This window comes from Myotis davidii, unplaced genomic scaffold, assembly GCF_000327345.1.
Source record: "Myotis davidii unplaced genomic scaffold, ASM32734v1 scaffold399, whole genome shotgun sequence".
In the NCBI taxonomy this organism is placed as follows: domain Eukaryota; kingdom Metazoa; phylum Chordata; class Mammalia; order Chiroptera; family Vespertilionidae; genus Myotis; species Myotis davidii.
The window spans coordinates 5185290-5198941 of NW_006292094.1; the positions used below are offsets into that span (position 1 = coordinate 5185290).

A 13652-nucleotide genomic window follows, 5' to 3' on the forward strand; every position below is an offset into this window, starting at 1 on the left:
CTTCCTCCGTGGCTCGCGACCAACTCCCGCGCTTGTCCTGCCCCTCCCCGTGGAGGCCCCTGAGACCGGTCCTGGGTGTGCGCCCCGGCCTGTGCGGTCACTCGGTTCTCCGGTTCTCTTCATGCGGGCGGTGTCATCCCGCCCTCCTGGGTGACCCGCGCCACCTCCTCCGTGCACTCTGGGCACCAGCTCCGCGAGCCGCAGGGGAGTTCGTGTGGCCCCTCGGGGCGTCTTGAAGGCGGGCCGGACCCAGAGCTTTTCCTGCGGCCGGCGGGTAGGAAGGATGCTGTGGTCTCCCGGTGCCGGAGCAGCAGGAGCTGAAGGAGGCCCATTTGGGGAAGAGGTGGCGTGCGCCTCAGCCCGCGACTTCAGTGCAGGCGACGCTAGGTGGCCGGGGCTTGGCCTGAGGGAGCACAGGGCCGCGGGATGCCTTCATAAGGCCCCGGAGTCAGGGGTGGGGGTGGGGGTGTCTGCCACGAGCGGGCGGGCGGCAACAGGCATCCCGCGGGGTAGGACCGTGCCTGGGGGGTCGCGCTTCCTCCTTCTGAGCCCCAGCTCCAACCGTCGCCTGCCTTGGCCAGGTGTTGGCTCTTTCAGGCCTCAGACTCTGTAAAACATAGTACATTGCCCTGGGCAGTGTGGCTTAGTGGGTAGGGCGTCAGACTGCGGACCGAAGGGTCCTGAGTTGGATTCTGGTCAAGGGCACGTATCTTGGTTGCAGGCTCCTCCCCGGCCCGGGCCCTGGTCAGGGCTCATGTAGGAGGCAACCAGTGGATGTGTTTCTCTCACATCGATGTTCTGTCTTTCCCTCTCTCTTCCACTCTCTCTAAAAGATCAATGGAAAAATACCCTCGGGTGAGGATTAGCAGCAACAACAACATAGCACATAGGTGCTACTGGAGACCGAGTAGCACCAGGAAACAATTAGCTGCTCTTACTGTTATTACTTGTGAGGGGGTGAGCTTAGAGCAGCCACGAGAAGTCCTCGACAGGACCCGGCCGGCTGTGCGCACGCTCCCAAGGGTGCGGAGACCCGCCCGGGGCTGCCTTCATGTCAGCTCTTGACTTCGGTCGCCCTCCCTGGCTGGCGGATTTCCTTGGCATTTCTGGTCCTTGCTCTTGGCACATTTTGGTTAAAGCGGCGTCTGACCATGCAGAGCTGTGTGTGTGAGCGTGTGTGAAGGGACATGGGAGAGAAAGGCCAGCAGAGGGTCCTGCCTGGGAGTTTTTATTCTTTCCCATTCACAAATATCCCAGAGTCCCAGCCCCATGGTTTCACAGGATCCGTCTCCCCAGACTGGTCACTGTGTGGTCACCGTCTGTGCTTCACCACCCGGAGCCCACCCTTGGGGCCACGAGGGCGGACCCCAGCCCTGGGTGCTGCCCGACAGGGTGCTGACCGGCGGTGCCTCTGGTTGCAGGCTGAGCAGCAAGCCCCTGCTGACATCGGATGCCTACGAGCTGGGAGCCGGCATGAGGAAGAGACACAAGGGGCCTGAGGAGGAACACGACGCCCTCGTGGGAACGGGGAAAGCGATGGGGAGGAGCCAGCCTTGGGACGAGCACGAAGCCCCGTCGGACTTCATGACTCAGGTGAGTAGCCCGTCGCCCACCTCGGGCAGCCCTCCTGCTGCAGAGAAGCTGTAGGAATGGTTGCCTTAGAGCAGTGGTTCTCAACCTCGGCTGCACATGAGAATCACCTGGGAACCTTTTTAAAATCCTGATTTCTGGGCCTCATCCTCCGGAAATTCTGTGTCTTTGTTATGGGGTGGGGCCACAACATGAGTCACAAAAAAACAGAATTTCCAGAGGATGAGGCCCAGAAATCAGGATTTTAACAAGATTCCCAGGTGATCCTCATGTGCAGCCAAGGTTGAGAACCACTGCCTTAGTGTCTCGAAGCTGCCTTCTTGTCCAGAGAAAATTATGGCCCAGAGACTGACCAAAGTAACGCAGCCTCAAGCAGAGCTGAGACTGAAGGTGCGAGTTTTTAATCAGATAACGCGATGATGCTGTTTAACAGTGTAATAGCTTAATGTGCGGCCTCACCGTTCTGTCGTTCCAAGAAACAAGGGCTTGATGCCGTTGTAATGTCCTCGGTGAGCTCTCCGAGGTAATGGGTTGAGAGCCAACTCCTGATTTTCCTTCTTTCTGCAGAGCACTGAAATCACCCCTTAGACCCAGGCCTCGGTCCTCAGTACCCGGTCACCCTCCTGGGAAGCCCTCAGAGGGAAGCGCTCCGCCGGGGTGCGGGGTGTGGGGGCGGGAAGAGAGCCAGTGAGCACGCCAGCACCTGCCTTAGACGCTCACATTGCGAAGGGCCCTTTAGTTGTTTAAACGATGCTTATCCCAACTTTTTTCTCCTTATGAGATGTGACCTGATGAAAGAAAATCGAGATAAAATATTCAAATGAGGGGCATGAATGGAAACTGCCCATTTCACTTCAACCACAAATGACTACAGCTGATGAGAGGGGAAGCAGGAGCTTAATCTTTGGAATCTCTAATCTCGGCTCCAGGCACCCAGGCACGCTCCGGGCATTTTCTTGGCAGCTGCGGCCTCTGGAGTTGGATGGGCTGGCGGCGTAGGCTTCTGCGCCAGCCGCTTTAGGTGGCTGAGATAAGCAGATCAGCCGGGCTGTGATCTGGGTGTTCGATCTTGGGTACCGCCCCCCTCCCTTAATCCAGCTGGCTCCTCCGGCTCATTGGCAGCGCTGGTTCTCCGAGTGCTTCCCTGCGAGGCGCCAGGCAGCTCGGGAGAGCCAGAGTGCGAACCCCAGAGCGGGAACACCAGGGCGGGAACGCCAGAGCCCGTGGTCCTTGGCCCTGGCTGTTGGCTCGGTGCTCCGTGTGCCTCATCTCGGTTCCTCTTCAGAGCAACCTGGTGGGTGCCGGTCCACACTATCCCCATTTCACAGAGTAGGAGAGTCGAGGCTGAGAGGAGTGAAGCAGTTTGTCAGAAACCACAGAGGCAGAGAGGGTGCGTCCACGCTTGTCCATGGAGACCCACTGGGGTCCAGTGTCTTAACCCAGGACGTCCCCCTCCCCTCTCCAGCTGAAGATCAAGAAGAAGAAGATGGCCAGTGACCAGGAGCAGCTGGCAAGCAAGCTGGACAAGGCCCTCTCCCTCACCAAGCAGGACAAGCTGAAGTCCCCCTTCAAGTTCTCGGACAGCTGTGGGGGGAAGCCCAAGCCGGGCGCGGGCTGCGGCCGGTACTTGACGCCGTATGACAGCCTGCTGGGCAAGGACAGGAGGGCGCTGGCCAAAGGCCTCGGCCTGTCTCTCAAAGCCGCCAGAGAAGGTAAACACAAACGGGCCGCCAAAGCCAGGAAGATGGAGGTGGGCTTCAAGGCCCGCGGCCAGCCCAAGTCGGCCCCCTCCCCGTTCGCCTCGGAAGCGAGCAGCTGCTCCTACAGTAAGTAGCGGGTGCCGGCCGCCTCCGGGCCGCTGCTTGGCTCCTCTCCTCTGTCTGGGGTTCTCCGAGGGCTTTTCTTTCTCTGCACTGGCGCCAGACCGGAAGTGGGTCCCCCTGAAGCGGAAGTGCCTGCAGTGGTTGCGGCCCTATTGGGCGGCCACCAGTGATTGGTGGTGGGGGCGGAAGTCCGCCTGCCACTGGCGCTGGCCTTCCGCCACAGAGTTTCCGGCTGCCCTGCTTAGAGCGGCCGCCCATAACCATAGAGAGGATCCCCCCTCCCCAGTCCGCAGGCGGTTCCCACCCTCCTTGACGAGGGTTGGTGTGACCATCTAATGGGCGCTCACCAGGCCGAGAGCCGGATGGAGGGCTGTGCGGGCGGCATTTCACGTTGTCCTTGTGACGGCCTTCCAGGCGGCCGCCGTGTTGCCCCTGAAGATAGATGCTGAGGCGCGTGGTCGGCCGCGCTGGGTGGGGGAGTCGGGCCAGGATCAGGCCCAGGACGGTCGCTGCTTGATGCCGACGGCGGCTGAGCCCGGGAGCACCTGGGAGCTCGGGATTGGAAAGTCATCCTCTAATGCAGCCATGGGCAAACTACGGAGCACGGGCAGGATCCAGGCCGTTTGAAATGAATAAAACTAAAAAAAACTGGGCAGGGCCCGGCTGTGGGCGGTGGAGGCTGTTTTGCTGGTGACGGCTTGGGTCTGCGCCTGGGCTTCTGATGGGCTCTTCCTGGGGCCGCGAGGCGATGGCGTTTCACTGTCCAGCGCACGGACGGGCACCTTTCGTGTTACAAGCAAGTGTGTGTTCTTGGGCAAAGGACAGTTGGGTCGGACCTTGCGGGGCTGTGGCGAGCTGGAGGGAGTCGGGCTGGTAAGGAGCGGGCGTGCGCCTTGTAGGTGGAGCGCTGCTGCTTTTGGCGCTCGGTGACCCGGGTCTAGTGGGTGTTCAGGGCTGGGTCTCAGGTGGTCGTGGGGCAGGCAGGTCGTCAGCCCCCGGTGCTGAGGCTGAGCCCGCGTGTGCCCCCTCGGCCCGCAGGTGTGATCTGGCCGCGCTGCCCAGGCCCCGGCCGCTTTCAGAGACTCATTGCCCCGAAGGAGGATGGGAGGCCTTTAACCCCACGGCCCACCCCGCTGGGTCTGGAACGAAGAGGGGTCAGGAGGCTTGCTGCTCCTTGAATCTTTCCCGGCCGAGGGCTGCTGGACGTGGCCTGGCTGGTCGCCCGAAGAGTCCCCCCTCCCCCACTCCCACTGGATGTGGTAGTTAGAGGCCAGGGCTGAGCTGGGTCCCTGAGACCCGGGGCCAGTCCGAGCTGCTGTGTGCACGTGCACGAGCCACGTTCAAGTTGCCAGTCTGACTCGGTTGCGTCTTCGCCGTCCGGGTGAGGGAGGTGGGCTGGCATTGCGACAGGGAGGCCAGAGGCCTGTTGCGGGTGAGGTGGTGCAGGCGTGCAGCTGGGCCCTTCCGCGGCCTGGGTGAAGGAGAGCGAGTCACGGAGGCCGGGGGTGCGCTGGGAGCTGTGCTGCCCCCGCAGGAGACGGGAGGGGAGAGCCCTGCCCTCCTGCCCTGTCACTTCGGGGGCGTAGGGTGGGTGGCGTGCCCGGTGGGAAGCCAGGTTGGCCGTTGTTACCCAGTTTGGGACGGAGCTCACAGGAGGCAGAGCTGCGGCCAGGGGCCTGGCCGGGCTCGTCCTCGAGACCTGGCCGGGTTAAGGGAGCAGGTTCTGGCTGCAGCCCTTTCTTCCGTGAGGTCTTGCTCAACAGCCCACATGTAACACGGCTCAGAACTGTGTGTGTGTGAGGGGCGGAGCGGCCAGAGCTGTGCCCACCTGACGGCTCCCTCCCCAGAGCCTGGGGTCCTCCTGAGCTGGCGATCTTGGCCTTGCCCAGTAGTGAGGCCGAGACTGGGGTGCCAGCAGCAAGGGGGGGGTGACCGGCTCTCTGGTAGGAAAACAGGAAGCATTTAGGAGCCTCACTTGCCAGTGTCTTTGGTGGGACTCTGTCTGGCCTGTCTCAAGCCCCCACTGTGACACTGCTGAGCGGCAGGGGGAAGAGGTGCGCACGGCTGAGTGCCCGCGCCGGCCTGCACCCCTGGGAGCTGGCACTTGAGGGGAAGGGGAGCTGTACATGAGCCCTTCCCTTCCTGGGACCGCCGCTCCCTGGGCTGGTGCCGTCCTGTGGGATAGCGGGGCCCGAGGTGACCTCCGTGGCCTGGGAGGGCGGTGTGCCCAGGTGACCGTGTTGTGTGCGGTGCCCGCGGCTCCCAGGCGAGAGGTGCCCGTCGCTTGCTCCACCGCCAGTAGGCCTTGGGCCTCTCTGTGCTGCAGCACCAGGGCGCTCACTGCGTAACCAGACAGACACCAGCCCCTCCCCCCCGCCCCTGACTTACCTTATGACGAACTGCTTGACTGCAGATACGGACTCGGAGGAGGAGGAGGAGTTCCTGAAGGATGAGTGGTCCGCCCAAGGCCCCTCCGGCTCCAAGCTGACATCGTCCCTCCTGTGTGGCATGGTGGCCAAGAGCAGCAAGCCGCCCGGGGGCCCCAAGCTGCCCAAGAGGGGCCTGGCGGCCGCCCGGACTCTGAAGCCCAAGCTGGCGGGCAGGAAGCAGCCGTTCTGTTTGCTGCTGCAGGAGGTCGAGGCCCGCTCCTCCTTCAGCGATTCTTCGGAGGACTCGTTTGACCAAGGTTACTAGCTCCAAACACACCCCTTCCGTGTTTTATAGCGAGAGTGTGAGTGAGAGAGAGAGAGAGAGAGAGTGAGTGAGCGTGCGAGAGCGAGCCAGGTGCGGGTGCGAGCGATGGCGCTGCTGGGCGGCCGTCTGGGGTCTTGGCAGCGTAGCCTGCCGTACAGCCTCTGCCGGGTGCATTTGTGCCTGTATCATTGTGATAACCACGGCTGGCTCTTTTTGAGCTGTTATACGGACTGATTTTAGTCTTCACCTTCCTCCACCCCCCCCTTCCGCCCCCCATTCTGGCCTCCCTGTCCCCTGGACCGCAGGCCGGGGTCTCCCAGGGACGTTCTGTAAATGGAACTGTCGTGTGGGCGTGTGACTTGATGTTTGTACCGGGATTTTGGTAACACCGAGCTTTATTAAACATATCGAGTTCTTTTTTAACTAAACCCGTGTGCCTCGTCTCTCTTGCTGTGTCCTCACTTAGACCGTTAGGTGCCGCTGCCCTCGTTTGTCCCCCCCCTCTCCTCCCCCACCCGTAAGGGGTAGAGACGGAGTAACCAGTCGCTGCTTTTCCCTCTTGTTCAGATATCCCCGGGGGCTGCTGGCATGCATTTCATGTTTGGGTTTAAAGTCAACGCTTTCACCTCCAGCATCATCTTTTTTTTTTTTTAGCTGCTTGTCTGTCTGTTATTTTCCTAAAGCTCAATGCCTCTGCATCAGTGCTTTAAAAATGCTCACAACCCGTTTCCTAACACGTTTCCGCCAGGAGGAGCTGGTAGGCAGTGCAGGGCCAAGATCACCTGCCAGCGAGGGGCAAAGTGTAGCGCTGTGGAGAGGGCATGGCCCGCGAGTCCAGCTCAGCCGGGGCCTCGCTTACAAAACAGGGTCAGAGTCACGCCCCAGCCAGCAGGCTCCGGGGCGCCTTGGCCTGGGTAAGGGTTTGCTCCGGGTGGATCCGCACAGGGACCCCGGCTCCCGGGTGGCATCCCCTGGGGGGCAGAGCCGAGACCCAATGCCCCCAAGGGAGGCCCAGGCATGTCAGAGCCGCTGGGACCGGACCTGGCTCAGCCCTGAGATCCGAGCGCTGCCCGATTCCAGCCTCTCTCTCTCACTCCTAGTCCACCTCTCCTCCCACGCCTCCCCTCTGGATGGCCCAGATCCATTTTGGGTGACTGGCAGATGGCACAGCAGGGAGCCAGGTGGCCTTGGGGCGCGCATTCTCCTGCGCAACTTGCCAGCCAGCCTGGTTTCCCGAGGCCGCCTCCATCCTGGTCACGTGGACCCTCCTGGCTGGTTTGCCACCACCCTCCCCACCTTCCTCCTCCTCCTCTCCCCTGGACTTGGACCCCCAAGCCGCCTCCCTTCCACACACTCCCCTGCCCCTTAAAGCCAGGCACCAGCTTCCGAGCTTTGGGGCTCCCCTGCCTCAGCTCAGACTCCGTAGAGAAGCCGGCAGTCCCCTGGGTCCACTACGGGGCCGTTGCCCCGGGACCTCAGACCAGGACTGGATGCGGCCGAGGACAGAGAGGGGGAGTGGGGGGAGGGGAGGGCCCACTGCGCAGGGGCCGGTAGGTAGGTCTCCACAGGGATATTTGCGTAACGGCCTTACTGACACCTGGTACTAAACCCCTAATTGGCTTGGCTTTTCTAGTGTGTCTGCTTTCTCCCCCAGCAGCTTGACCATACCTTCACCCCTGACCCCTACCCATGATGCTTTGAATGTCTGTTTTGGTCTCTTGCATTTGCTCTCACGCTGCACTCGGACGCAAAGCGAAGGCTGGGAGTAGGGCAGACGGCGCCGCGGGTCACTGAGCCGGGGTCGAGCCTGGCTCGTTGGTCCGTAGGTAGGCACACCCTCTTCTTCGTGTCCCCCTGCTCCTCCCTCCTCGGGGCTGCCCCCTCGGCGATGGCAGCAGCGGGTCGCTTTGGCATTTATCCATCAGGGTTTGGAAACCAAGTCACAGCAGCCAACCCCACACACAGAGCCAGGAGGGGTATTTTTTGTTGGTTTTGTTTTTTTAAATAAAAGTTCCTCTGCATATCCCTGGGGGCTTTTGCTCCCCGCCCTTGGCAAGCTGTGGCCTCAGGTGTGGACAGCTCCGAGAGGCATCCCTGGTCCCCCTGCCCTGCAGCCCGATCCCCCGCCACAGCCAGCGGGAGGCAGCCAGGGCGGCCGGCCAGGCTCTGAGGGGAGGCGGGAGGCCCTGGGAGACCACGGGACCTGTGGCCCCAGTTGTGACGGGCACACCCCTTCCTTTGGCTTTTGCCTTTCGAACACTCCTCCAGCTCAGGGTGCCGGGACGGGGCTGCGCTGGCTCTCTGGGATCTGATGCGGACGCTCCGACATCCAGAAACCAGAGCCAGCCCTCCCCGCGGGACCCTGCGGTGGAGACCCCGGGGGCAGCGGGTTCTGGAGCCTCCACACCTGAGCAGCCGCAGAAGGGCAGGCTGGCCCCTGTCCGTCCCCGAGTCCCCAGCCAGCCAGCCCCCACCGCCACCCCAGGGGACCTGATGTGGGGGACCCAGGTGCTGCCGAAAGTCTGCCTACACTTAGCCTGCTTTGCCGCTGTGGCCCGCTGGGGCGGAGACAGAACGTGACGTCCGCACTGTGAATGGACCGCAAGTGTGCACTGCCTGCCTGCCGCCCGCCTGCCCGCTGCCTCCATCCGCTTCATCCATCGCTCGCGAGCCCGCCTCCCGCTCACCCTAACACAATCCCGCTCTCTGCCTCCTTCCTCTCACTCCCTTTCAGATCCCTTAAGCTCATCACCCCTTCCCGCACCCAGGGGTCACTCAGCAGAAACGGGGCTCCCTCCGATCAGGGGGTGGGTGGAAAGCCTCCGCCTTACCGGCACACCAGGGCACCCACATTTGGCCACTGGTTGCACTCAAGCCAGCAGGTGGCCTGAGGCGCTGGCAGGAGAACATGGAGTTGGCCCCGCCCAGACTGTCCCCGCCCCAGACACCATCTCCCACCCTAGCCTCGCCTGGCCCGAGGCCCCCAGGGACCCTCAGACTCCCAGAGCTCTGAGCAGGTGAGCACCCTCGGGCAGGTCCCTCGGGGCTCCTGGGCACGGCATCTGCCCCCCACCTGCCCCTGGTTAGCCTGGGAAGTGCAAGCTTGTATCTCCAGACCGAGTCTTGGTGGAGGTTCCTGTGTGGGAGCATGTCCCACCCCTGCCCCTCGGCCCGCCCGCCTCTGTCCCAAAGGCCTGGTCCTGGGAGAGGTCACCAACCGGTGGTCCGCAGACCACTGGTGGTCCGTGAGGTCGGAAAGGTTGGCGACCGCTGGCACATCCAGGCACCAGCTGGAGACACAGGCAGGCACTTCTCTAGCGTGTTCCCACTACACTGGGAGGCAGGACAGCCAGCCAGCCCCAGTTCGAGTCCTCTCTGCCTGAGCACTTGAGCCCCTGAGCCCCTGTCTCCTGGTGCAGAGCAACCCGCCCGCACCCTTCCGGCCTGCCCCTTCCCCACCCGCCGTGGTCCAGAGGCCAGGCCGGCGCTTGCCCCCCTCAGTGGCGGGAGGTTCCACAGGACAGGGTGGCTCTGCATGTCTAATTTGGTGCCTGCACCGTGCTTGCGCCTACAGATGTGCGGTCCTGCTCAGACCCTCCCTGACCGGGGTGGCTGGAGGGTCACCCTGTGCCGCAGATGAGGAAGTAGGGCTCTGGGTGGTAGATGGCCCAGAGAGGGGGTGGCACTGGGAGCCAGCTTCGGACCCCAGAGCTGCTCAGGGCTTCAACTGTGGGTGTCCCCTCCCCCCAAGAAGGGACCAAACTCCACCTCCTCCTGCCACCAGCCCCCAGGCCTCCAGCTGCCCAAACTGCCAGGTGCCTGTGCCCGGAAACCCAGCCTGAGCCCCCAGATCCACCCCCCCAGACCCTCTCCTCCCTCCCTCGGCCTCCTCTGTCCTCTGTCCTGTCCTGCCTCCTTCCGCAGCCTTCTCGGGTGTGTGTGTGCGTGTGAGACCGTGGAGAGCCGTCTGCAGTCCTGTCCGTGTCCTCCCCACAGCACACGTGCATGTTGCCGTCCCTGACAGAAACCCACTCTGACGCCCAAAGCCGCTGCACACTCTGGGCCATCGGATGCCCACGGCTTGGGCTCACATAGATGGGGCGCTGGGCCGTGGGGGGACCCGCCCCCCACCTGGTGAGGAGTGAGGAACGAGACCGGTGCTCCTGCGCCTGGGGGCGGGCGGCGCAGCCCCGTGAGGCTCTGACCCCTGTTTTCTGCACCAGATGAGAGCTCCGAGGACGAGGGCGAGGACAAGCTGGAGGACGAGGAGGACGAGGCTGGAGGCTACAGGCTGGGCGCCCGGGACCGAGCCCTGTCGCCAGGCCTGGAGGAGAGCGGGCTGGGCCTGTTGGCCCGCTTCGCAGCCAGCGCCCTGCCCAGCCCCACGGTGGGGCCGTCCCTGTCGGTGGTGCAGCTGGAGGCCAAGCAGAAGGCGCGGAAGAAGGAGGAGCGGCAGAGCCTGATGGGTAAGTTGGGGCAGGGCTGCCGGAGAGGCTCGGCCGACCCGCGGGTGGGGAGACTGAGGCTCCAGGAAGCGGGGGGCAGAGCTGGGAGCCTGCGGAGCCCCTCCTGGGACAGGACGAGAGCCTAGAAACGGGCTGGTGACGTGGGCCCCGGTGTGCTGCTTCCAAGGAGGGGCCCCCAAAGCGGTGCAGAGTGACCTTCAGCCAACGGGGCCTGACCCGCCCCCTCAGCTGCCGGACGAGGGGCAGTTCTGGGAGGCAGAGGCCCCCCGCCATCTGCACCCCGGGGAAGGGGCTGGGCGGGCCCACGACCCAGCTTGGCGAATCAAGGAGCCCAGTCCGGACCCATGAGACTGGGAGCTGGCTGGGCGCAGGGAAGTAGAGGGTGGACAGGAGCAGTCGCTGCCGCCGTCACCGGGCTGTCCGCCCGCTCCCTCTGGCCTGAGAGCGCCTTTCTCCCTGGGGCCCGTAGCGTTCCACCACCCGGACGGACGCAGTTTGTCCTGCACCCCCCGGGGGACATCTCGTGGCCAAGCTGTGGCCGCTACGAATAAAGCTGCTGCAAACATCGTGTGCGGGTTTGTGGGGGGACCAGCTTCCAGCTCCTCTGGGCAAACACCTGGGCCGGACGGTGAGAGACCGTCTCGTTTGCGAGGAGCCGTCAAGCCGTGTCCCCGAGTGGCTGCTGCGCACCGACTCCCCGGCGGTGACAGCTCCCTGCTCCCCGCCTCCCGTGTGGAGTCGGTGCCTTGGACTCGGGGTGCGGGGTGTCCTCGGGTGGGAGGTGTACCTGCTTCACTCGCATTTTCCCCGTGACCCCGCGGAGCGTCTTCTCAGGCGCTCACTTGCCGTCAGGACGTCTTCCTTGAGGTGCTGCAAGGTTTCGGGCCCGTTTCTTGGTCGGGCTGTTTGCTTCCCGACGTTGAGCTGTAAGAGTTCCTTATTATTTTGGGTAACGGTCCTTGGCCAGTGGTATCTTTTGCAGGTTTCCCACCGTTTTATCTTTTCATTCTCTTGGTGATATTTTTTGCGAAGCAGAATTTCGTAACTTGAATGAGGTCCAGCTTATCAGTTCTTTCTTTCGTGGGTTGTGCCTTTGGTGTTGTGTCTAAAAATTCCCCACCAAACCCAGGGTCACCTGGATTTTCTCCAGGGTCATTTTCTAGACGTTTTATAGTTTTGCATTTTACGGCCTGGGATCCATTTTGAGTTAATTTTGTGAAGGGAGTAAGGTCTATGTTTGTTTTTGTTTTGTTTTTGCAAAATACATTTTTATTCATTTCAGAGAGAGATGGAAGCTCATCAGTGATGAGAGAGAATCATCGATTGGCTGCCTGCTGCACGCCCCCCACTGGGGATGGAGCCCCCAACCTGGGCCTGTGCCCTGACCGGGAATCAAACCGTGGCCTCCTGGCTCATAGGTCGACACTCAGCCACGGAGCCATGCCGGCCGGGCGTTTTGTTGTGTTTTGTTTTTGTTGCATGTGGATGTCCAGCACCATTTGTTGAAAAGACCGTCTTTTCTCCACGGTGTTGCCTCTGCTCCCTTGTCCACGCTCTTGGACTGTATGTTGGGGCCTGTTTCTAGGCTCTCGTCTGTCCCGTCACTTCACCTGTCCCTTTGCCAATACTGCACTGCCCTGGTCACTGGAGCTCTGCAGTGAGTCTTGAGGTCGGGTAGCAGCAGGCCTCTCGCTTTGTCCTCTCCTTCGATATCAGCCTGGCGGCTCTGCATCTTTTGTCCCATGTCAACGTTAGAATTAGGTTGTCAGGATCCACGAATTAACCTCCTGGGGTTTGGGGTGGGATTGCATTGGCTCGTAGATGAAGTTGGGAAGAACTTGACGCCTTGACAGTATCAAGTCTTTGTATCCATGAACATGGAATGTCTTCTTTTTCTGTTTCTGTTGAGGTGTTCATGTGGCCTTTGTCCTTCATTTATATGGGACATTATGTTGATTTATTTTTTATTTATTTTTTATATGTTGAATCAGCATGGCATGCCTGGGGCAAAGCCTGCTTGGTAAGGATGTCTGATCGTTTTTATACATTTCCGGGTTATATTCCTGTCTGTTTATAACGGTTATGTCTCCCTGGCGGATTAACCGTGCTCCCATTTTTAAACGTCCTTCTTTGTGGCAGCAGTTCTCAACCTGTGGGTCGCGACCCCTTTGGGGGTCGCCTCGGACCATTGGAAAACACATATATAATTACATATTGTTTTGTGATGAATCACTATGCTTTAATTATGTTCAATTTGTAACAATGAAATTGGGGGTCACCACAACATGAGGAACTGTATTAAAGGGTCACGGCATCAGGAAGGTTGAGAACCACTGGTTTAAAGGCTCAGCTTTTGCCTGATGTCGTCAGCGGCCACCTAGTGCTCTTGGTCACTGTTGCGTGGTCTCTCTTCCTCACCCTCTGACAGCCGGACTCTCTGCGTCTCACCTCTTCTGTTCCCTCTTCCTCCTTTAAGCCTTAGTTTTGGGAGAAGACAGGAGCCCATGGTGCTGGGTGGGAGTCAGGACGTGGGCCCCACTCCCAGCCCTGGCACACCCTCCCTGTCCCGCCAGCGCTCTGGCAGGGACCGGTTCCTGTCTCAGGCCGTTCATGTTGCCCCCCCACCCCCATCTCAGAGGTGTTTGTCCTCTGACCTTCCCCCCTCCCCCCCGACAGCTCCAGTCTCCCCTCCTGCAGGTGTGTCAGTCCCGCCATCGCCTGCCCCTGCCCCTGCGCAGTGACTGCAGTTTTCTGCACGTCTGGGCTGCTGAGGGGGCTGCTGTGGGGGCTTCTGGGGGGCTGTGGGGGGCTGCCGGCAGGTGGGGCTCGTTCCCTCTTCCCTGTGTTTTAGGGCCGCCCTCTAATAGCCGTGAAAGCCCCGGCTGCCTCCCTGTGCCGGGGGAGGTCTGTTAACAAACGATTAATTACCGGGATCATTACGCTTTGCAAGAGGCTCCTTCCCATACGTGTGCCCCCTCCCCCGCCCCACCCCGTCCCTCTGCTGGGCCTGCAGTTGTCAGGGCCCTGGGGCCTGGCCGCCTGGAGCCCTTGTGGGCAGGCTGCCGCCAGGCTTTGGCTT

The 13652-nt window shown here is 61.7% G+C and overlaps 1 protein-coding gene across 1 annotated transcript in view; it reads left to right on the forward strand.

The window, feature by feature from the left end:
- TNRC18 (trinucleotide repeat containing 18) overlaps positions 1–13652 on the forward strand; it is a 70330-nt gene that overhangs the window by 21456 nt on the left and 35222 nt on the right. Inside the window, exons 15-19 of the mRNA XM_015565149.1 lie at positions 1422–1593; positions 3056–3416; positions 5827–6099; positions 10331–10617; positions 11043–11276. Coding sequence (XP_015420635.1) covers positions 1422–1593; positions 3056–3416; positions 5827–6099; positions 10331–10617; positions 11043–11276 — 1327 coding nt within the window. The remainder of the gene's footprint in view (positions 1–1421; positions 1594–3055; positions 3417–5826; positions 6100–10330; positions 10618–11042; positions 11277–13652) is intronic.